Source organism: Podarcis melisellensis (genome assembly GCF_964234715.1).
Source record: "Podarcis melisellensis genome assembly, chromosome: 3".
NCBI lineage: Eukaryota > Metazoa > Chordata > Lepidosauria > Squamata > Lacertidae > Podarcis > Podarcis melisellensis.
In genome coordinates, this window is record NC_138530.1 from 88,018,453 (window position 1) to 88,043,097 (window position 24,645).

Genomic DNA, 24,645 nt, shown 5'->3' on the forward strand with positions numbered 1-24,645 from the left:
CATGCTACGCCACTGGTACCTGGGTCTGTTTGTGGTCACCCTTCAGGAGCATACAAGAACAGGGTGGTGCAACATTGGGCTCCCATGATTTGCCGGCGGTATAAAACTTCCGGATTGGCCAGGCCTGATATAAATGTCTTGAGTCTGGCCTTCTTCTCTTGCCTAATTGCAATAGTTTCTGTATGCTTCACTCTAGCTCTCAACTTCCATAGCAGAACCCAGCTAATGCTGAGTGTCCTGCTGACTGCTGTCATAAAGCTGACTGCTATGATTGCATCATAGGTTCCGTTGAAATGTCAGCTGCAGCTTAAGTTGTATAGTATGTTGGGTGGTATTCAACCAAATAGTTGTGCTAGTACAAGGATATTTGCCACTAGCACAATAGGATTTACTCCTCCTATCCTCCATGTGTGCCACATGCCATCTCCAAATGTTCTCCAGAGGGTTGGTGGAGGCCCTCAGAACAGATTTATGGGTTGCATGGTAGGGAAGATGGGGGAGAATATTCACTCTTGCATGGACAGAATTTTCTCCTTAGCACTACTCATTCTTTTGCCTGAGTCTATGTGGTTACTCATATAACTTCCAAATAAGAAAATAATCCTGCATCAAAGCATAACAGCCATCTAATTATACATTCTTTTTTTTTGTTCACCCTTCCTAGAAATTGAAAAGTTCCAGAGTTCTGATGAGAAAAAGGAGGATGAAGAGAAAAAATACCTCGATGTCATCAGCAACAAAAATATAAAGCTGTCAGAAAGAGTATTGATTCCTGTCAAACAGTATCCAAAGGTATTGTAATACCTATATAATATAAGACAGACTGTGCTATTTTGATAGATGATTGTGGTTATGGTTATAATTAAATGCTGTGCTCAAAGTGCTAAGTCAGGGCAGTATAAAAAGAGAATTAAAATGTATTCATGCCTCTTTATTGTTTCTAATAAGTGTTGGATCAATATTTCAGATTGGATTTTGAGGGAATACACATAGAGTTCAGACCAACTCCATTAAATTCAATAGGAGTTTTGACTTCGACTACAACTCAGGGTGGATTGTACCCCTTTACTGTCCTCCTACCCCCCACATCTTGGCTACCTTTACTCATCATGTAAGGAGTTAATGGTGCTGGGATTGGTCTAGCCAAAAGGCTATGGCGTGGCTGGCAAGTGAGGAAGTACTGGGCAGGCTGTGGCACTGAGGCCCACATGAAAGTGGCCCAGGTTTTACTGGTGGGTCCTGGTTCTCTGTTTGAAAAGCACTGGTTGAAAGGAAAATAAGAAACTTACTAGACACTCCTCTGAAAAAATCCTCTCATATGATAATTTGGTTTCTTCCCACTTACTTGCCTTGAAGTAAAGAAAAATTTACATCTCAAAGGAAGCCAGTATTATTCTGAGCAAATTTGGAAGGTGCCACTTCTGCAAACCAAAATTCCTCAACACAGATCTGCATAACAAATATCCAGGCAGGAGGTAGTAATATGTGTGTGTATGTGTGTGCGTTTATATATATATATGATGATGAAGTAAAGGAATGCTGCTTTCCCCTGTGCGGCCTTGTATTTTACACAAATAGTTGTTGTCCTGGCAGTATTCAAACTGAAATGGTAAACACCCCCATTTATCTCTAGTGCAATTTTTCCTGCTGATTTATTGTCACATGGTATTTGGCCTCACTATTAGCTTTGATTACACTCTCCACTTTTCACTTTATTCTTTCATCAGCAATAGCAATAAATTACAGTGGGTAAAAAAGCATATCGACCCAAATGAGAGGTGTGTATAAAAAAAGAGAGAGAAGGAGAGGTGCATTGATTCCAAGATGGCATTTACCTCCTGAATTGTGAATATAAAATTGATGTAAAATAATCATCAAAATGGTAAAAGGCACAAGAAATAGGCATTGCTAGAGGACGGCTTGTTATTGCCTTGTTAAGATGTTGCACTGTTCCTAAATTGGTAATGTTCTATAGCATCACTGCTTCTCTGCCCTGTGCCTGTTTTGGGAATCAAAGGTGCTACTGGCAGCACATCCCATATGTTTCATATAATACCAGTCATGGGACAATATACAAATATTCTTCATAATAGATTATGATTATGTTTATTAAATTTCTCTACTGCCCTTCAACCAAAGAGCACAGGGAGGTTTACAATAGAAAAACACAACACATAACAGCAGCAAACAAAAACAATACCCCTCCCACAGTTTAAAAGGCCATAGATTGTTTACCGGTAATTAACCAAAGGCCTGGGGGAAGAGGGATGTTTTTGCCTGGCAACTAAAGATACATAACAAAGATACCAGGTGAGCCTCCCGGGGGAGAGCATTCCACAAGCAGGGAGCCACCGCAGAAAATGTCTTTTCTCATGTTGGCACCCTACGGACCTCTCATGGAGGAGACATATGAAGAAGGGCCTCAGATGATGAAGGAGCTACCTATCTACAACAACTTTCTCCTTTTGTGCTATAGAAAGATTTCCTATCCTATTGCCCTTACAACTAGCAAAGCACATGCACATAATTAAATGCAAGGATTTCCGTGTACTCAGTTATCAAAGAAGTGGTGTTCAGTTCAAGTGGCCTGGAAGATTATGACAGTTAAATCCTAACCATTTCTACTAAGTAGTGAGACCTATTAAATTGAATGAGTCTTAGGAATTAGGATTGTGGCCTAAATTGAGAGTGAAGAGGTGATGTGTTCAGAATCCTGAGACTTCTTACATTCAACTGATATGTGTTTACAGTGGTGCCTTGGGTTACATACGCTTCAGGTTACATACGCAGCAGGAGGCCCCATTAACTAAAGTGGTGATTCAGGTTAAGAACAGTTTCAGGTTAAGAACGGACCTCCGGAACAAATTAAGTACTTAACCCGAGGTACCACTGTATTACATTTTATCTCCTGCGTCTCTTCCATTACAATACTGAAGGCGAAATAATAATCAGAATGTGGTTTTGGGTGGAAGGAGCATCCTCTTTCTCATTTCTAAGCTTGCAAATCCATGTAAAGAATAATCACATCATATATCTGATTTAAAACTCTGGATTTTACTGTCCGTGTTCTGTCATTCCAGAGCAGCTCAGCTAGTGATGGTGCTGAACCCCACCCCCAATCATTTCTTCTCTTTTAGATGTCTCCTCTCTCTAATCCTGACAGTCAGGATTTCACAGCACTTGCTTAAATGTGTTTTATTAAAGTATTTTTTCATGACTAACAAAAAGTACCTTCAGCATCTCTGTTTTCAAATCATAGAGTCCTTCATGCAAATCAGTTGCATTCAGTTTGAGACATGATTGTTATGGGTAATATGTGGCTGAGGGGGAAAGAGAAGTGAGGGAGGGAGTGGGGAGGAGACAGAAATGAGGGGAGACAATAAACTTTCATTCTCTTTCATAATATATGAGCGGAGCTTTTGAGGCATATTTATCACCCCCTGGAAGTGCATTTGGAATGCTTTGTGAGCTTAGGAGCATTTTTAAGTGAGTCTTTGTGAAGAGAAAAATAGGCAGTGGTAACATCATAGGTTTGGCTTTGGGAGATTGGATGTGCCAAGGAAAGAGAAGTCCTGCTGTCAGAATTTAGTGCAGCTAGCCAGGCTTGCATTGCAAGCTTTCTGTTGTCAACCATTAAATAAGGCCCTTGCTGAATTGTGCAGATGCTACAGTTTGTTTTCATCTGTCAGTCAGCCTTGGCAAGATTCCAGGCAATCAGAAACGAATTAAGAATAATTCTATTAAAATTTTTAAAAGAGAGGAAAGTACTGGTGTTAGCAATCCACCTTTTGAAGTGTTTCTCAAAAGACTGTATATGAAGGACATTGACAGCTTGTCTCCTTGATCAGCTTGATCAGTCAATGGTGGTCATTTACCATGGCAGATCATTCTTGTCTCCAGATTAATTTCACTGTACTGTTGCTTTGTTAGGCATTATTAAACTTGGTTGCTATTTTTAGTTGGTTAGGGCCATGTTACCCCTCCGTTCCTCTTTGCTGTGTCATGGCTGTTACTAAAAATCCACCTGTATTTTGGTCTAAGGATGGCTCTGTATAGTTGGCAGCAAGGGAACATTTGTTTTCAAAGTTGGGCCTGACACTTGCTTTCCAGTGTATATTTGGCTTCCTTTTCTATTGCATTTTGTAGTACCAAGAATCTGCCACATCCTTTTGCCGCATTGTTTCCTGCTTGCTCACCAAAGCTCAGACAAATAAAGAGATAATTTCATTATATATTATGGCTTGAAGGCAACATGGGCAGTTTGTCATAAGCTCTGTAATTACAAACACTGGGTTATTCCAACCTACCATCCCCAATTCTTCAAGGAAAAATGCATTTTCAGTGCTCCTTTGTTGCAGGTGGGAAGTTGAGGATGACAAAAAACAAAACAAAAAAACATTTTGTCAAAAGAACTCTTCCAGGTTCCCCACCCCAGACCAAAAATGGGAGGGAATAACCTTGTTTTTTTTTAGTTATTCCTGGGAGTTCATGAAATGAAGGGGACTCAAAGCCCCTTCCCCATCTTTTTCTTTGTCACTCCAAGAGAAACTGCAATGGGCCCTTCTCTCACCTGAATATTTTTCTGATCCAGAGAAGGGCTAAGCCTGGGCATTTTACGCAGTTTGGAATTCATATGGAAGCTGGACCCAGATAAACCTAATGTCAGTCCATTGGTTGAACTCTCAATCTATGCTCAGATATGGTAAAATATCCTCAGTATGGCACTAAAACAATCATTAGTCATATATTTCATGTATGCAGTTGCATTCAAGGGTCTCTGTGTTGTGCTGTGCACAATGGATGGAATGAAGCAATCTCTTGTGGTGCTCTTGAAGGAGTAAAATATCCTCAGTATCAATCAGCACTAAATATAATGACTTCAGTTAAAATATTCACACTCAAATCAGTATTAAATCTACTCTTCCAACTCTACTTCAGGGAAGAAGAGGAAAATATTTAAAATGAAGTGACATTTTCTGAGGAATAGGAACTATAAAATGTGTATACAAATATGATTGGAACATGAATTCCAACCTTGAATTTGTTTGGAAGGGAAAAATCAAGACACACGCTAGACCAGGGTTTCCCAAACTTGTGTCTCCAGCTGTTTTTGTAGTAAAATTCCCATGATCTCTGATCACTGGTCCTGCTAGCTAGGGATGATGGGAGATGTGGTCCAATAACAGCTGAACACCCAAGTTTGGGAAACCCTGACCTAATGAATGCAATATATAGTAACCCTCCTTAGACAACACAAGTGAGTGTGGCTGATTCTTCATGGAAGCAGGTGCAGGAAAGTAGTAGAAGGCCCCCTTTTGAGCAACTGACATTCAGTGTGATTTGTCTACCATAGACCCTAAGTCTAAGGGGTTGAGGGAAACTTTTTCAGGCTGAGGACTATATTCCCTTCTGGCAGTGGGCAGTGGTGAGTGAAACCAGAGGCAAAAGTGGGCCAAGTAACAAATGTGAATTTTGCCTTTGTATAGTAGGCTACCACTCTCTATCTTCCATCCAGGCAAACAGGAGGTATTATCAGAGTTCGGGGACACATTTCCATCCAGGAAAAGACACCTAAGGAAAATTAGAAGCAGGTCCACTAAGGGATATGGCTTTGAGGGAGCACTAATGGGGCCAGAGAGAGCTCTGGAAGGCCACATTTGGCCCCCAGACCAAAGGCTCCCCAGCCCTCCTGAGCTATTCCTATGATCAGAAACTATGAGAAAAGCCCTTCTTTTTTTGACTGAATGAACAAGGCTGTGTTCTTGCTATTTGTACATGCATAGGGCCTGTTCAAGCAGGCTGCTGAGTGATGTAGGTCAGGGGTTAGGCCCACCACCGCGACCCTGCTGTGTAGTTTTTACATTCAGTAAGCACACCTAATGTGGTTTGAAGTGGCCTAAGGTCACATTAGAAATCAAGAAACTTTAAAAGAAAACAGTTAGAGAAGCCTCCTACTGCTCTGCTGCAAATTTCCATTAAAGGAGCCACGTTATGAAGAACAAAGCAATAATGTCCTGAAATTAAGGGCTCACTCACAATGTAAATGCTGACATCAACAGAACACTAAAGCCATGAATGGTGTCACTATAATTAGGTTAGATGTAGCATAGCACAGATTTTTTTTTTTTTAGTATTCTTTCTGCTTCTGCCAAAGGAGAAGCTTTACTTATTTCAGGCATAATTACATTTGTCACGTATTTTGGAAATGCAAAAAAGCATGCTAGCACAAAGAGGCAATATGACTTTCAGAGCAGATCATGTAAATGCTTTTCGTAATATGATTAGAGGGATGAGATGACTGATGATAGCATGGAAAGCAGAAAACTGTGCTTTTCCTTCTCATTTATTTTCTGCTCTTGATTTCCCATCAGTGGATAACTTAAACTGTGGGGTCAACAGTGAACATGATGTGGGAAAGAATGTTTGAAAATACTTTGGCAATTTATATATTTCTTTCCCCAAGTAACAGATGCGTATGTGCGTAATGTGATTTGTATAAATCAAACATAACTGAACAATTTGCACGGGATTTCCTTTTCCACATTGCTTTTTGGGTTCCCCTTGTCGGGGTCAGCAGGACATGTCATTGTCACCAGCAGCTTCCCTGAGCTCATCACTCTAATAGCAAACTTGGACAAAGTGTGCCTGCAGAAATGGAGCCAAAGCAGAGCCACTGAAAGGCAAAAAGGAGGTATCAGCTTGGAAACCCCAAAGTCTATAAGCGCTTCAAGAGGTCTCAGGGAAAGGGTTGCAGCTAAGTGAGAGAGCATCTGCTTTGCATGCAGAAAATCTCAGGTTCAATCTCCAGATCTCTGGGTTGGACTAGGAAAGAAACCCTGGGCAGCCAGTCAGTGTAGTAGACATATTGTTGCTATCAAAGGGTTAAAAGAGTAGCAGAAACGCTCTAATCACTGAGCAGCTGGAGGTCATTAGGCTTCCAGGAACATGAGTCTGTATAAATAGTCCCCCTGTTTGTTTGTTCTTCCCCTTCTCCCTTTTGGGTGTGTGTTTTTGCTGAGATGTGTGATTCGTCGCCAGGGTTGTTTTTGGTGTTTTGTAAATAAACCTTATTTTTGATTTACAAACCGCATGCTCCAGGACTCTTTTTTGGGAAGATGCTGCCTCTCCTGCCCTTCTTAGCTGCTGCGCGAAATCCTCTGCCGTAGTAAGACTTTTAAAGAAGGAAGTGCACTGGGCATTTACATTAAACTAATTAAAGTTTAATGGGACAGGTTATGGAGGTTTGTACGTCAAGAAGGAGATAAGGAGAGCAGTTCAGAGTGATTTATGCAAGGACTGGAGTGAAGACAGAAGCGGTTGCCGACAACGAAAGCCTCCAAAGCAGCTTGAGTCCTGCAACGTGCCTAGAAAAGTTTTAAAGAGGCACTGCGAAGTTTGTACTCGCTGGAAGACGTCTGATTCCTCAAGGAGCCACCTCAGCAGCTGGGAGACGGTCTACAGGTGTGTGAGTATCGTTCCTAAGCCCCAGGGAGGATGGCAGAGTCCCAGGAAAGTTTTACTGTCCCGTTTACGCGACTCAATGGGAAAAATTGGCAAGATTGGAAGGCTAGAGTAAGGGTTTGGTTGCAAGCAAAAGAGTTGTGGAGCTGTACTGAAGCACCGCCTTTACAGGCAGCTGCAGACGCGTCTGCAGAAGCCAAAGCAGCAGCAGCAGCTTCACAGAAACGCGACAGGAAAGCCCAAGGTCTACTAGTTTTGGCAGTGGGACCAGAGCAAATGCCTTATGTTTCTGAGTTAAAGAACACGCATGAGGTCTGGACGGTTCTGCAGCGGTTAAATTCCAGAAACACTGTGGGGGCCAAGATCCATGCTACAAGATGTTTGTTTGATTTACGTCTCCAACCGGGAGCGTGTGTGAAAGAACATATTGCCAAAATGGTGTCTGCCTTTAATCAACTAAGGCAGCTGGGCATTCCTTTTTCTATGGAGCAGCAGTCATACATATTGTTGTCTTCTCTTGATAAAAGCTATGAGACTCTAGCTCTAACTTTGGAAGCTATGCCTTCAACTGAATTAACCCTTGAATACATTTCTTCTCGGCTTGCGGATGAACAGGATAAAAGGCAAAGAGAAAGAGGTTTGTCTTTAAAGGGGAGTTATGCTGTGCCTAAGAGTGTTGATGCTGAGTTTGAGCACACAGTAAATGCTTTTGCAGCTAGACACTGTTTTCGCTGTGGTTCCCCTTCCCATCTAATCAGGAATTGCACACGTGAACCTGGTCAAGACAGCAACAAGGCCGTTACCCCTAGTTACCAGACAAGGAGTTCCAGGGGACGTCGAAGAAGAGGAGGAGGTCGTGGCTACTCCCACAGCACACAGCACATGGCTTCAGCAATGGCGTTGATGCAAGGGCGTGGCCAAGGCAGCAATCTACGCTGGTTGATCGACAGTGGTGCATCTCACCACCTGGTGGCGCCATCTAGTGTACGTTTGCAGAATTGCAGACATTTGCTAACCCCTAAAGTTGTGACAATGGCAGATTCAACTAAACGTTCCTTAGAGACTGTAGGCACAGTGTTCTTGAATTGTTTGCAAACAGAAATTGATGCCTATGTGCTAAAGGGACTGAAGGGGTGTATTTTGTCTGTGTCAGAACTTGATAGAAATGGGTTTAAAACTGTGTTTGAAAATGGGGTTTGCACTATTTCAAAGAATAACGTATCTCTTTTGCAGGTGGAATGCAGAAATGGGTTATATTATTTTGAGACAAGTCCAGATGAAGTTGAACAGGTTCATGCTGGTTGTGTGAACACGCCTACCCATAATTCTTGTGTTCATTTATGGCACCGCCGTTTAGGGCATATTAATTTTCAGTATGTTAAAAGGCAACCTGAATTATCAGAAGGGTGCAAATTGAACAAATGTAATAAGTATTTGGATTGTACTGCATGCAAAAGTGCGAAGGTTCATAGATGCAGCTATCCCAGTTCAGATAGGAAATCTGACAAAGTATTCCAACTTGTGCATATGGACCTATGTGGCCCAATGCCTGTTGCTAGCATGGGAGGTTCAAAGTATGCACTGTGTCTCTCGGATGACAAAACAAAGGTTACATGGTTTTTTCCTCTCAAAACAAAAGCAGATACTGCAGAAACAGTTAAAAATTGGGTTCATGCGGTAGAACTTGAATTCGGTACTAGAGTACTTGCTTTTCAGACAGACAGAGGGTCAGAATTTACTGGGTCTGTGTTGCAGAATTTCTTTAAGAAAAAGGGAATTAAGCATCGTCTGTCTACACCTTATTCCCCCCAAGAAGGAGGCGTGGCCGAACGTAAAAATAGGGTTCTGCAAGAGTTGGCAAACTCTATGTTGTTTGATGCTAAACTTCCTCAGAGTTACTGGGCGGAAGCCTGGCAGGCGGCTACTCATATTCTGAACCGAGTATATAATTCGGTAATTGATACTACGCCTTATTTTGCTCTATATGGGAAGAAGCCCAAAGTTAATTACTTTCGGGTGTTTGGATCTCAAGCCTATGTACTTATCCCAAAAGCGTTAAGGAAAAAGGGAAGTCCAAGGGCTAGGAAACTCATCTTTTGCGGGTACGAACCACATGCCAAATCTTGGAGGTTTGTGGACCCAGGTGGGGATACTACAAGAGTGGTCCTCAGTAGGAGCGCTGATTTTTGTGAGCAGTCCGGATGGACTCACTTACACGCTAACCCTGACATTTTGAGAGATGATTTAGGCATTCATGCTGAGAAAGAAAGTCCAGAGAGTGATGAGCCAGAAGGGGATGGTGCACACGGTTCAGATGCAGATTCTGATCACGCACGAGGTTCTTCTCCTAAGGTAGAAAAGCCAGAATCTCGGAGTGACCCAACTTCGCCAGTCAGTAGGCCTAGCAGACAGCAAAAGCAAAGCAGGTCACCTGCAACACCAAGCCCAAGGGAGGTATCTAAACGGAGGTCTTTATCCCTAGGGGCGCGTCCAGACATAAAGTCTGAGACAGATTCTGACAGCCAACGGTCAGAGGGGGCACAAGAGGAGCAATTGCGCAGGTCAAGTCGTGCAACGAAGGGCAAGCCGCCAGAGCGGTTTAAGGTGACAAGTGTATACGTAAATATGGCACAGTGTGAGCCAGAAAGCTATATGGAAGTACAACAGCTTCCAAGCTCAGAAGCCGTAAAGTGGCAGGAAGCAATGGAAAAAGAGATGGCTTCAATGAAGTCTCTCGGTGTGTTTACAAGTACAGAGCTTCCGAAAGGGCAACAAGCTGTAGGTTGTCGATGGGTATATCGTTTAAAGCCCACAACTACTGAAGAGTTGCAATATAAAGCCCGGCTAGTTGCAAAAGGGTTTTCGCAGCGCAAAGGTGTTCACTATTCTCAAATCTATGCCCCTACTTCAAGATCGGAGTCATTAAGAATGCTTCTAGCCTCTTCAGCTAAGAAGGGTAATAAGCTGTTTCATTTTGATGTCAATGTGGCTTATTTAAATGCAGACTTACAGGAGGAAGTCTATATGACACCACCACCAGGTTTTGAAGGAGACAAGCCAAACCAGGTCTGGCGCCTACACAAATCCATTTATGGGTTGAAACAGTCCGCCCGTAATTGGAATTCCTGCTTAAACGATGCTCTAGAGAGCATGGGGTTCAGAAAGAGCGCAGCAGATGCGTGTCTTTATCTAAAAGGCTCGGGATGTGAACAAGAAGCAGTTTTGATATTTGTTGACGATTTATTATACAGTGGAAAGGATGATAAACTTGCACAACAATTTGCCACAAAGCTTGGAGAAAGGTTTCAGTTAAAATCACTAGGCAATGTATCTGTTTATCTAGGAGTTAAAATTCAGCAAGATGAAAATGGTAACTATTGGCTTAGCCAAGAAGCTAAAATCCAGCAGTTGCTGGAAAGGTTTAAAATGAACAACTGTGCTGGTGTTAAAACCCCAATGGAGTTAAGTTACACAAAAGATGCTCAAACTGAGCAAAAGGCAGAGTTCTGTAATCCCGGGGTTTACCAGTCAGCGATAGGCAGTCTACTCCACATTGCACAGTGGACTCGGCCCGATATAACATATGCTGTCAACATGCTGTGTAGACAAGCTGAAAAACCATCAATGCATGCTTGGCAAGGAGTAAAAAGAGTTTTAAGGTATCTCCAAACTACCAAAAGCTTTCGCTTAAAACTATCAGCAGAGGGCAGCACACAACTTGAATGTTGGGCCGACAGCAGTTGGGCAGATGCTGGACCAGATAGAAAATCAGTGTCAGGAATAGCGATAAAATTTGGAAATGCACTAATTGGTTGGAGATCAAGAAAACAATCACTTATAGCTTTAAGTTCAACTGAATCTGAGTTCAATGCGTTATCAGATATATGTAGAGAACTGGAATTTTATAAGCAACTGGTACAAGAATTGTTTGGAGAATGTTCCCTACCTATCAGAGTGTGGGAAGACAATCAACCTTGTATTAAACTAGCTAAATCAGGTCAATTCAAGGCGCACACAAAACACTTGGATATCCGTTATCAAAATGTATGCCAAAGTGTAAAACAAGGTTTAATTGAACTAAAGTATTGTCCAAGCCAAGAAAATTTCGCAGACGGTTTTACAAAAGCTTTGAGTCCGCAATCTCATAAATGTTTCTGTTCAGGTTTAAATTTGTATTAAGGTTGGTACAGCTCAGTGTTACGAGCGAGAGGGGGTGTTGCTATCAAAGGGTTAAAAGAGTAGCAGAAACGCTCTAATCACTGAGCAGCTGGAGGTCATTAGGCTTCCAGGAACATGAGTCTGTATAAATAGTCCCCCTGTTTGTTTGTTCTTCCCCTTCTCCCTTTTGGGTGTGTGTTTTTGCTGAGATGTGTGATTCGTCGCCAGGGTTGTTTTTGGTGTTTTGTAAATAAACCTTATTTTTGATTTACAAACCGCATGCTCCAGGACTCTTTTTTGGGAAGATGCTGCCTCTCCTGCCCTTCTTAGCTGCTGCGCGAAATCCTCTGCCGTAGTAAGACTTTTAAAGAAGGAAGTGCACTGGGCATTTACATTAAACTAATTAAAGTTTAATGGGACACATATCAGCTAGCTGGGCCAATGGTCTTACTCAGTATAAGGCAGCTTCCTATGTCTAAAGGTAAAGGGACCCCTGACCGTTAGGTCCAGTTGCGGACAGCTCTGGGGTTGCAGCGCTCATCTTGCTTTACTGGCTGAGGGAGCCGGCATACAGCTTCCGGGTCATGTGGCCAGCATGACTAAGCTGCTTCTGGTGAACCAGAGCAGCACACAGAAACGCCGTTTACCTTCCCGTTGGAGCAGTACCTATTTATCTACTTGTACTTCATGCTTTCGAAGTGCTAGGTTGGCAGGAGCAGGGACCAAACAACGGGAGCTCACTCCGTTGTGGGGATTTGAACTGCCGACCTTCTGATTGGCAAGCCCTGGGCTCTGTGGTTTAACCCACAGCGCCACCCGTGTCTACAGAAGTACAGAAAAAAAAATTTAAGCCTACGGGGACAGCCCCTCCTCCCAAAATCCAGGCCAGTGAAGACTGGGTTTGCTCAGCAAGCACTGAGCATTGACTGAGAGTCGGGAAAGTAAAACTGAAAACTACAGGGGGCAGAATGGAGCATTTCATGGACACTTGTCTTTCTGAAAGAGAAGCTATTGGTATTGAACCTTCATATTAGATCTGTGGCTCTTTCCATCTGTTGGCTGTTCCTGCCACCCTATCCCACCCAGCCATTGCTTCCATTTCACAAACCAATTTTGCGCGGTTTGGGTTTGCTTCCAAAACCTGCAGATACTGTGCATATTATCAGAAAGGACCAAAACGAAAACAAAACAACAACAACTTAAGCAGGCAGAAAATAAAACCTGCTGTGTTGAACAGGCAGTTTTAGTATTTATACCAGCCCTGACCAATCCTGGGCTTCATGCTACTTGTCAACTGTGGGGGCTAATGTTGCATTCCCCTACTTCCTTTTAAGCTGGAAAAACCCTCTGAGAACAGAAGTCCCCATGTTGCTCACATGATTAAGCCCCAACTCATATTGTTCACTATATAGACACTTTCTGTATATGGAAAAGAGGTAACATATGGAGCATCCCTGAGCTCCAAAGCGTTAGAAACAATGGGAAGTAGTAGAATGATATCGTCAGCTCTTTTGTTTTCAGCACAAACAGTAACTTGGAACAGTATTGCTCCATTAGTGCTGTGAGCCCAACTTCTGGAAAACCATATATTTACAGAGGGTTGGTTACTTTCACACTCCAGCTGGCAAGGAAGACACTCCAAACAAATCACCTTTCATCACACAGGTCCCTTTGCAACCGAGTAACAAGAATATGTGCTTTAATAATGCATTGCCTTTTTTATTTATATTGCTGCTGCAGTCTGAGCAGTGCAACCTCAAAATGCCTATTTAGTCAAACAAGAAAATGAATGCTAATAACATGTAGCATCTATAAGAGGCTCACTATCGTAAATAGGATCACAGGGGATGTATTAACTAGGATATGCTGGGAGCTATTTTGTGGAAAGGGAGAGGAGCTGAAAACACTTCCAGTCATATCAGTGTGACTTTTTTAAAATTTAGCACTGAAGAAAGTGATCAATCATTGAAAAGCTAACAAAAGATCTTTGCAAACGCAATAGCTGTTTGCAGTTGTCAAGTTGGGCTGAGGATAATAAGAGAATAACAAACTCCTTTCTGAAATGATATTTTCCCTAAAGCCTCAGCCAGATAAAGTGTGATGAGTTGCTCTTAAATCTGGCTGGAGTTATTGAACATTACCAGGAAAAAAATATCATAAGCATACTATAGAATCATTTAGATACAGGAGGGAGCCTGAAGATATAAGGATTTAGAATGTAAAATAGATCCCATTTTAAATATATCTATATAGGTGATAACCAACATTGGTCATATTGAATTCAGAGTTGACCCATTGAAATTAATGAGCTTAAGTAATTTAAGTCGATAACTTTCAGTGGGTCTACTCTAAACTTCTGTCCTCACCCTGGGAGTTAGTCTCGCTGAATTACTTCCAAGTAGATATGGTTAGAATCATAGCCAGAGTTGGAAATTACTAGATATAGATACTAGATATGAGAGAGACCAAATATTTGCCTTGTATTTGTGTGTTTTTTTAAAAAATAAAACTGTTCCTCAGTTGTTCTGTGATCTTTCTGTTTTGATCTCTTTTTGCAGTTCCAAGTTGCTCTGTCTTAAATGAAGCTTTATGTTCCCTATTCACAAAAATGAGGAATCTAATAATGGCTTTAATTCCCCACCCCCTTTTTGGCTGAAGTGGATGAAATTTGAAGGCACATGAACATCTTCAGAGTGAATTAAACCTGCCAGATAGGTCTTGGGATGTGTAGCAGGGAAGTAAAAGAATATACTTTACTCCATTAAAACTCAAAACTTCATATTAGTTTGATATTTTTGAAGGGGGCAGAAGTGAGGATTCTCTGTCTTACCTTAAAATAATTAAGAGTTGGCCAAATGATTTGTATTTTCCTTGTATATCTCTTTGTTCCAAAGGTTATTAGTTAGTTAGTTAGTTAGTTAGTTAGTTAGTTAAACCAGGACAACAAGTTTCAAACTGAAACAAAAAAACCCCCTTGCATTACATTTTTATTTTTTAAACCATCGGTTTCCCTGTTTTAATTATAATATTAAAAACAATCCAGATGTCTTTGGTGATCTGCAGGTGACATGTTGGATAGCCTCACATTTTGCAAAGCCCAGAGAGTTATGGAAACATACTGTATTTTCCCTATATAAGATGCCCCCATGTATAAGACACCCCTTATTTTGGGGGATTCCAAATTAAGAAAACACCCCTCAGCACTACCCATGTATAATATGAGCCCCAATTTTAAACCTAATTTTTTCGTTTAAAAAACCCTAGTCTTAAACATGGAAAAATACGGTAGATACAGGTAAATAAATGAGCTATACAGGGAGAAAAAAGAATAGTCAAATGACATGAGGGTTTTGGTGAGGGGTTCAACTTCGGGGTGGTGTTGATGTATACTTCAGTTCGGTGGTGGGGAGGAAGACTCCTGAATTCAACTTGTTTCAGCATCTATACAGAGCCAGTGCATTCTGCCCTAATATATAGTACAGTGGTACCTCGGGTTACAGATGCTTCAGGTTACAGACACTTCAGGTTACAGACTCCGCTAACCCAGAAATAAAACCTCGGGTTAAAAACTTTGCTTCAGGATGAGAACAGAAATCACACAGCGGCAGCGCAGCGGCAGCAGGAGGCCCCATTAGCTAAAGTGGTACCTCATGTTAAGAACAGTTTCACGTTAAGAACGGACCTCCAGAATTAATTATGTTCCTAACCAGAGGTACCACTGTATGTCATATGTCTTTATCATGTCTTACAAATTTAAATACATGGTAAGCATATATGTCTGTGTATTCACCTTCATCTGAGCGTTCATTTGTTAGGAGAAGCAGCACAGATCCCAGTATTCCTTTTGGTGTTCTATCTTGGGAATGCAGGAGAAATTAAATTCAATCCACATTTTATCTAATTCACACATTCTTAAACAATGTGCAGACCAAAACACAGCCATCTTTCAAAATTCACATTTCTCTGAATTTTACAGTGCAGTTCTCCAGCAATGTAATGTGTCCAAAAGCTAGCATACAACAATATTATATATTAGTGAAAAATACTACATTAAAATTATTAGAAAAATTGCTATGAAAAAATGTGTAAATGAGGCAACATTACATACAAACATGGATATAGTATAAATTTGCACTAAAATCCTGGTGAATTTTTATAAGGTAGGGTTGTTATCCATTTTCTGGTTGAGTTGAAAAACTTACACTCTTACATGACATTGGGCCTACCGGTATATTTAACTAAATCATTGCAGAAGCCAGTTCAAGGTTTCCCACTAGCGCAATGGCAATTGCCCTGTCCTTAGCCCAAGCACACCCTGTGCCATCCCCAAAATTTGCTCTGGTGAGTTTAGGGAACCCTCAGAACAGATTTATGAGGGGCAGGAGAGGGAGAGATGGAACCATAGTGATGGAACTTTAGCCTTAGTGCTGCATTGAATGTACAGATTTCAATTTAAAGGCTGTTATAGGCAACAATTTTTTGTATAGCTGGTTGCAGACTTTATCAGCACCACAAAAGTGTGAGAGTTAATGCACACAAGAAAGAGGTTTGGTTTTTTTTAAAGAACAACATGGAATGGTTTTGTTTCTTCTGTCCATTTTCACAGTTCATTTCGTACTATTAAAACCACAAATGAATTAACCACTACTTCAGATAAAGCTAAAAACTCAACAACAGTAGAATGTCAGGACAGATTTTCTCTGGAGTTCATTGCTTCCTTCTAGTCTCAAGACGGTAATTTAATTGCATATTTTATGCTGTTCCATGTTGACAGTACCTGGTGGAGTTAGCTGAAGAGTTTGAATGCAGAGACATACCATGAATATATCTTTCTAAATAAGGCAACTTGGAGAAGATCTCTGAAAAACCTTCCAGTGATGAGAATAGCAAAACAGTTACCAAATGCAATAATGATATCCTCTTATCTGTTTGAGTTACATGTGTGGTCACTAAGGCCCAGAGGCACATACTGGGTTGGATTGAAATAAGGCTTTCTTTACTCATGGAATTGCTGTTTTATCCCTTGTGAAAGAAAAGTGAAACTATATTGCCCGATGTTCTCTGTTTGTGTAAAATCTAGCACAAGATGCTGCACAAACTATGAGAACTGCTACAGAACTATCCTGTTGTATCCTTGTGTGAACTCCTGGTGAAGCCCTTGGGCAAGTATTTGTGGAACATTTCTAGTAACTATTTCCCTTAGGTTTGTGGCTTGTTGGACCCAACTCATAGACTACAGTGAGATCTGGAAGTTGTTAACAGGGCACTGGGCTACTGCTTTCTCCAGAGGCCTGCTCGCAAGTCAACAAATGCTCACCACTTGCAGCATGTGCAAATGCAATCATTGGGGTAGGGTGGCCCAATGGAGTTGACCGAGAACAGAACAAGAGACTGCTGGATCAGGCCAATGGCTCATCTCATCTAGCATCCTGTACTTGCAGTTGCCTACCAGATGCCTGTGGGGAACCAACAAGCAGGACCTGAGCTTGTTCCCTCATGTGGTTTCCAGTAACTGGTATTCAGAAGTATTACTGCTTCCAACCATGGAGGCAGATCATTGTGTAGTCACATTTTAAACCATACCAGTGGTAGCCATCACTGCCCCCTGTGGAGTGAATTTTGCATGTTAACTATTGTGCAGTGTGAAGTGCATTCCTAGGTCTGTCGTGAATCCTCCAAACATTCAACTTTTTTTTTATGTCCACAATTTATAGTATTATGAAAGAGAGAGCGAAATAAACTTTTCTCTGTCCACTTTCTCCATGGCATGCATAATTTTAAACACTTGTGCCATGTCACCTCTTATTCACCTTTTCTCTCAACTAAAAAGTCCCAAATGTTGCAACCTTTCCTCATAGGGGAGTTGCTCAATTTCCTTTATCATTTTGGTTGCCTTTTTCTCAAACTTTTCCAACTCTGTATTTTATTTTATTTTTAGGTGAAGCGATTAGAACTGTACATGGTATTCCAAATGCGGTCACACCAGAGATTTGTATAACAGCAGTATAATACTGGCAGTTTTATTTTCAGTTTCTTCCCTAAATGATCCCTACCATGGGATTTGCCTTCTCAACAGCTGCCACACACTACACTGTAGGAGGAGAAGCTGAGATAACTCAAGGACAAATAGGCTAAAAACTTAATAATAAATAGGTGCCTTGCTACCCCCCCCAAATGTTTTTGCTTTAAAAGCTCTTGTCCTGCATTTGTGCGTGTGCATGTGCATGTTAAGTATTTATTATTTCATGCCTTATAATTGATTAAAACCAGAATATCCCAATGGATAGCATATTAGCCTTGAAATTTATATGTTCATGTGCTCCCACAGCGAAATAAGCTTGTTGCATGTCAGTAGGTGACCCCTTTTATTCAGCCACAATTTCCTGGGAATTATAATGGGTGCTACCACATTGCAAAGAATAATGAGATACATGTTGCAAAGCCCTTTTCACACTTAAAAAAAAGTGTTGTAGAGATTATAAGTAATAATCATAAATGACAATTAAGGTAAATGCTGAGTCCATGGTAGGTTTGACTTATGAGAGACAACCTAGATTTGGCCTGAACTGTCATAAAACTGTCATAAAACTATCACCATTGCAGATATGGAAATGAGCGTTTCCTATGAAATGTCTCCACAAGGAGAAATTTGGCTCAATATTCGCATGGCTGTACTTCAATTATAGTATGAACTGGCAACATCAATTTTAAAATTAAGCAGAAAAAGCATAGGTAATTCTACTCTTCTTACTGCTCCCCACCCCCAATAACTAAAGGTGGATTTCCCCTAATGAAGGGGGAGAGCATCTTGTATTGCTGGCTTAATCTTTACTGAGATGAGAAAGGCGAATTTGCTTCCTGTTTTGCAAAATTGGCAGCATCAACACACACTTCAGCCCCACTGAGCCCAGTGGATAGAGTTCATACGCAGTGTGTATTCCGGCTGCAGAAATGCTTCAGCCAGTAGTGCAGTACCTAAGAATGTTTGATCTCCTCTTGTCTCTTCGACAACACAAACTCTTCTTTATTTTATTTGGCCTGAACTGGGGATTGATTCAGTTCTCCTATTCTCTCTTCAAGATATACCTGACTTCACTCTTCTGCTTTCCTGAATGATTATCTCACCTAACATTCCGACCACACAATAACATTGATACTCCCATCCCGCCCCCTCCACAAATGGTCCTGAAATTGTCGGCAGTATCTTCTCTTCAGAAGCAAGGATATAAATAGGAGCTCTCTTAGATCAGATTTTATTTCCCATGGAGGAATGGTCCAAAAACTTCAGGGTACAAAGCTCTTTACAGAGCAAGTTGGATAGGTAGTAATAGGAGTAGCAGCAACAAATAGTAAGTATTCTTAACTATGTGTGCACTTCATAGCTGGGTCCCAAGCACAAAGGATACAAGTGTTGAAAGCTGGTGTGGGTGACCTGTCTCCATTAAAGTCAGTGGGAAATTTAGGCTGTGGTACTGAACCTAAGTGTTTGACCCATTACAATCAAAGCCAAACTGGGATTGGATACATTGGATTGTCCAGTTGCAGATTAAGTTACAAATAGTTTAAAAATTATTTTTAATCATATGTCCATCTTGCCTTCCCTCCAGGAGCTTAGGGTCAAATGAGACAATAAATAAATTTAATGAAGTCAGCCTATGTAGACAATATGTTAAATGTATGAATTTATTTTATGTAGGGTTTTTTTTCTTTCTTTAAGCTCATGGCACATAGGAAGCAGATGGGGAAACAAGAGTGGGGGAACTTTTCTAGCCCAAAGATCACATTCCTTTCTGGATGACCTTTTGGGACCACATACCAGTGGTGGTAAAAGTTGTTATTTTCCCTAGGACCGAAGTTCCCAGGCTTGGTTGGTGGGGTGGGGGGTGGCAGGAGGAAAGTGCTTTCATTAGGGGCTGTGGTGCCATCTTCTCTTCCCATATTTCAGGGTCTTGATCCTGATTGGGCTTCCTTGCACTGCAGTTTATTCATTCTTAACAAGTGTGTATGTTGACCTAGTTTCACAAATTCACATCATATCATTCAGTTTGTACCTTAGAATGGCATGTACAGTATGTGGTTGATCCTCACAACCACCATCATGAGAGAAGTTGGCCTCATAGCAGCTGTCCCAAGGCTTATTCATAGGTAATAAGCTATTGGAACTCAGGCTTCCACAGCCCAGTTCACCATGCTGTATGGCACACTGGCTTCCACTTGCTTATCTCTTTAAGTGGGGAGTAATCATGTCAGTTCTTTCACCCCTTCCAAATGTGTGCACTTTGAGACTTGATTTTTAGCGAAGGTTGGCTTAACGTTTGATATAGGAACCTTCAGATCTTTCCTACGGTCATTGGTTGTCAGGCGCAAGTAAGCGGCCTGATTTACTACTACATTACTGTAAATTTTCCCTCATTTAATCCCCTTGATTTCATGGCCCATGGGTTCTAATGATACTTTTTAAGAAAGGTGTGATAGCCTTACAATGACTCATTGGATTGGAAGTTAAAGTGGAGGAATTTATCAGGCAGCTTAATGGATTCTAAGATATATGAGCATGTGGAGAGTACCTGGGAGGCCATAGTGAAATGAGTAGTGTTTTCACTCAGCTGAAAATCTGTGGCATCTTCAGTTGATAATTTCTTAACATTGTTATTTCCCTGTGCTTCATAAAGCACCTTGGCCTCCTTTCCACACCAGTTTTGGTGCATATTTTTCTTCTCCTCTGTAGCTACTATAGCCACACAATGGCCCATTTCAGACATATCGGGAAAGGGCATGTGTCTGAGCCTGATCACTCTAAACTGACTCAACAATTTGGCTGTTCCCCCCTAACCTGTTCTGGCCGGCCTGACCAATAGGGCTGAAGATGTGGCAGCAGCTTGACACGCCATCATTGCCCAGCCAAGGATTGGATCGCCTTGTTATTCTCTTAACTGCATTTGGAGAAACTTGAGTAAATGCTGTTACTTATTTCATATTTCTTCACTATACATCTATGTAGTTAAGAGTTATAGCCCTGTCACTATGCATGGTGCTTTATAGAGTGGTGTAACCAATAAAGAGGTCCCTGCCCCTGAGGAAATTACAATCAGCTTTTCAAAAGAGGAGTCAAAAAGAATAGAGGCGAAGGAGTGGCTAAGGTAAGAAGGATTGACTATGAGCAAATTCAAATCTAGGCTTTCACTAATGGATTAAAGTACCGTATTTTTTGCTCTATAAGACTCACTTTTTCCCTCCTAAAAAGTAAGGGGAAATGTGTGTGCGTCTTATGGAGCAAATGCAGGCTGCGCAGCTATCCCAGGAGCCAGAACAGCAAGAGGGATCGCTGCTTTCGCTGTGCAGTGATCCCTCTTGCTGTTCTGGCTTCTGGGATTCAGATTTTTTTTCTTCTTGTTTTCCTCCTCCAAAAACTAGGTGCGTCTTATGGTCTGGTGCGTCTTATAGAGTGAAAAATATGGTAAAAGCTTTACAGACAAGGTAGGCTTTGAGAAAGGAAGGTAGGCTTTGAAAAATAACCCCACGCCTTTGCTCTGAAAGGGAATTGAAGACACCCTATCATCATCATTTTTTACATATAATATTGTCTGCTTGAAGACTGGTTCACTCACCATCTTTTCTTAATTTGCTGGTATATAAATGGATTCACACCATGGTGTTGCATCTGTTCTTCACAAGTCTCTCAGCAGATATTTCTCATTTCACTTCATGGATTTCTGAATAGGCCTTTCACATTAAGGCTACATTACTTGCACGGTAAAATTAAACTGAAAACAGATATGATTTTAAAAGATTTATTTTTTAAATGATTTATAATTTTATAAGCTTATTTGCAGAAATAGCATACAAACCAGATTCTTCGCAAAGCCTGGGCTGTTGTCTATCTCAAAGCAAAGTTACCATGATAAAGTGCTTGGGTTTATTTATGTTTGACACTGTGGCCTGGTGAAGCTATAGCTCTGTGTACACGAATCCTTTGTAATGGATTACCCTGAAAGTGAGTCTGTTTGGCAACTTTTAAATGAAATTTTCAACACAGGAGGTATAAGGTCATCATTTGACATGCATTGTATTTTAATCTGTAAAACAGTAAAATGTGTTTGTTATTGTACCCATCTGTAGCAACAAAGTGCAATTTTACCGCTTTGGAATAAATACATTTCAGATTATGCACATTTTTCAGTCAAGCCTGACATCTAACTTCATGAATAAAAAAGGAGCTATTAATCATGACTTGATAGAGTCACATGCCTTGTGTTTGTGAGTGAGCAAGCTGTCTTCTGTTAATAACATTTTGAGCTGGTGGATATTCATTATACAACACAAATAAGCTAATAAGGCAGTCCTAAAAAGTGATCACCATTTTACTGTTGACGGTTGTTGCTATTCAGGTAGCCCATACGCATCCCAAAAGATAATCTAAGACCATAAAATGCTTCAGATATAAGAATGAAGATATACGGCTTGTGTGTAAGTTGGGACCCATTCTTGAATCCTTTTCGAAGTGGTTTCTTGGTAGAAAATTAGTAATTTCTTAAAGCATTTTAGAAGTACAAAATCAGGGCCAGGATAGATTCTTGCTTTGAATGTACATGGTTTGTTGAGTGGGGCTGTGCACCGAGTTCAGCCAAGGTCCAAATTGGAAGCAAAACTGGGCTTGGAAGGATTTGGGCTTTGCTCAAAGTGCATTGAGACAGCCCCACATCACAACAGGCAATTTTATGTGGCCCAGAGCCTTCCAGGGCTGTCAGAAGCTTGGACATCAGGCAGGAAGGATAGACCTACTGCGCAGCTAACACCTTTGGGTGAGAAGGTGCGGGGGGGGGGATGTCTTTCCCACCAGGCCTTTCCTCTTTCCCAGCAGGTCTCTCCTCCTGGCTACCCCCTGAAGCAGCACTGCAAAGAATCAGATCATCCCACTTAACAGTAATTAAGTGGAACTGATCCTGCACTGAGCAGATTCCCTGAAAACAATTCCTTTGTGAGTGCTTCCCTTGTGTGCACAAAAGCTCCTCATGAAGGAGCAGCACCACACAGGATTGGATCCTCCCATTTAACCAATGTTACAGGGAGGATCTGTTTTTATGTACATGGTGCTGAGTTGCTGCACCCTTTCCCAACTGTACAGCAATAGTATTGAGCTATCTATTTGTAATTCAGAAACAAAGAAAGCATGTATCTGTGAATAATTTAGCCTCAGTGAATAATAGAGTTTTGCACTCACTATTGGTTTAGTTCTGTTTTTAAGTCAAAATTTGCTCTTTAGGGAGCAGAATGTGTGTGATTTTTTTCTGAACGAATTAATTGTCCAGTGCTTTGAATACTACTTTTGCTTTTAGTAACGTTAAGGCTGACCAAGGTTGAAATGAAGACCCCCTAGCTGTGGTCAAGAATGGTAAGCAATAAATAGGCACTGCAGGTGCTGGAGATGGAATCACCAAGGTCACCATTGCTGATTCCACCTCTGTCTTTGGCAATGACCTCCATAAATACACTCAGAGTGGTTTGTCTGCAACAAGGGTGATACGCAGCCGCTGCCACTGAACATGGAATTGCAGCAAGGAGATTGATTGATATTATGTAATGATGCATGACTTCTTGATATTGTATCCAACACCTCCTACACGTGAGCAGAATGAGCTTCTGATAGTACAATGGGGCATTACTATCCTCTCTTCCCCCATGCGGTCACTTGCACGCCCTCAAAACCTCAGATGGTTTTTTTGGGGGGGGCCCTCTGGAGCAGATTTTTGGGATGCACAAAAGGTCTTTGTGTTTTTTGAAACTATATGAATTACAGCAGTTCACATAACTTTCAACAACAAATTGGCCTTGGTTTTTAATTCCACCAAAGAACATAAACTAAGAGACAGCATCTATTTGCTGCTTTTTGCTTCTGCCTGCTTACTTGCGGAATCTTCAGCAAGCCAGGATAAAAGGCTCTTGCTCCTTACAGTGTCAGCAGACAAAGGGCAGTATCTAAAGATGTATGTCAGATGTATGTCAGATGCTAAAGAGACATTTTCAAGTATTTCTGCTCTCTGTTCTTCCTGACTATAGCCTGAAATATCTGGCATGCATTCTTTCCCCCTCGTACCTTCATCTACGGTAACTAAAATATGCTTATTCTAATTTCTTCTGAAATGTTTATTGTGTAATCTGAGTATTAGTGTTTTACCAGCATTTATCTACTGTAGAAAGAAATGGGAAAGGGACTGGGAGCAGCAATTTACATTACCGACTGGAGCTTTCCCTCGTCCCTCAAGGTGCCCTTTGTAAAACTGCTAACCCTCTTTATGTGGGCTGAATGGTGGGGCGAATCATTAAAAACATCAGTAAAATGTCGATAAATGCTAGCTTGTTTAAAAAATGGTAAATTCAGATAGTCTGTCTAAACCAGTGTTTCCCAAACTTGGGTCTTCAGCAGTTTTTGGACTATAACTCCTGATATCCCTAACTAGAAAGACCAGTGGTCAGGGATTATGGGAACTGTAGTCCAACAACAGCTGGAGTCCCAAGTTTGGGAAACATTGGTCTAAACAATATCATTTTCAAAAGTCATGAGAAAGAAGTGAGGGTTGTTCCTGCTGAACATCTGCTGGTCTGCCACACTGAAGGCTCAGTTCCTAGTAGACCAACTGAACCTTAAGGGAATGGGGAACCACCAGAAGTGCCCCATCAAAGGATCTTGGTGGGTGAAGTGATGCATAAGGAATCAGACAGTCCTTAAGGTACTTTAGGCGCAAGCTGTTTAGGGCATTGTGAATTAACACAAGTAGCTTGAAGCTGCCCTGGTAGCAAATTGGCAACCAGCGAAGCGCTCTCAGTAGTGCAGTTGCATGTTGCCAGTAATCTGCACCCTGTGTGCACTCTGGCCACTGCATGCTGCACTAATTGAAGTCCCAGGCCAGATGTGAGGGCAGCAGCATTGTTGTGTTCACAGTAATCAAGCCTTGAGTTTACCCATGCATGGACAACTGCTGCAACCAGAAACAATTGCAGCTGATATACCAGTCAGAGCTGGTAAAC

At 41.3% G+C, this 24,645-nt stretch overlaps 1 protein-coding gene across 2 annotated transcripts in view; it reads left to right on the plus strand.

The window, feature by feature from the left end:
- KHDRBS2 (KH RNA binding domain containing, signal transduction associated 2) overlaps positions 1-24,645 on the plus strand; it is a 341,718-nt gene that overhangs the window by 80,497 nt on the left and 236,576 nt on the right. For both annotated transcript variants that reach the window (XM_081906474.1, XM_081906475.1), the window contains exon 2: positions 665-792. In XM_081906474.1, coding sequence (XP_081762600.1) covers positions 665-792 — 128 coding nt within the window. The remainder of the gene's footprint in view (positions 1-664; positions 793-24,645) is intronic.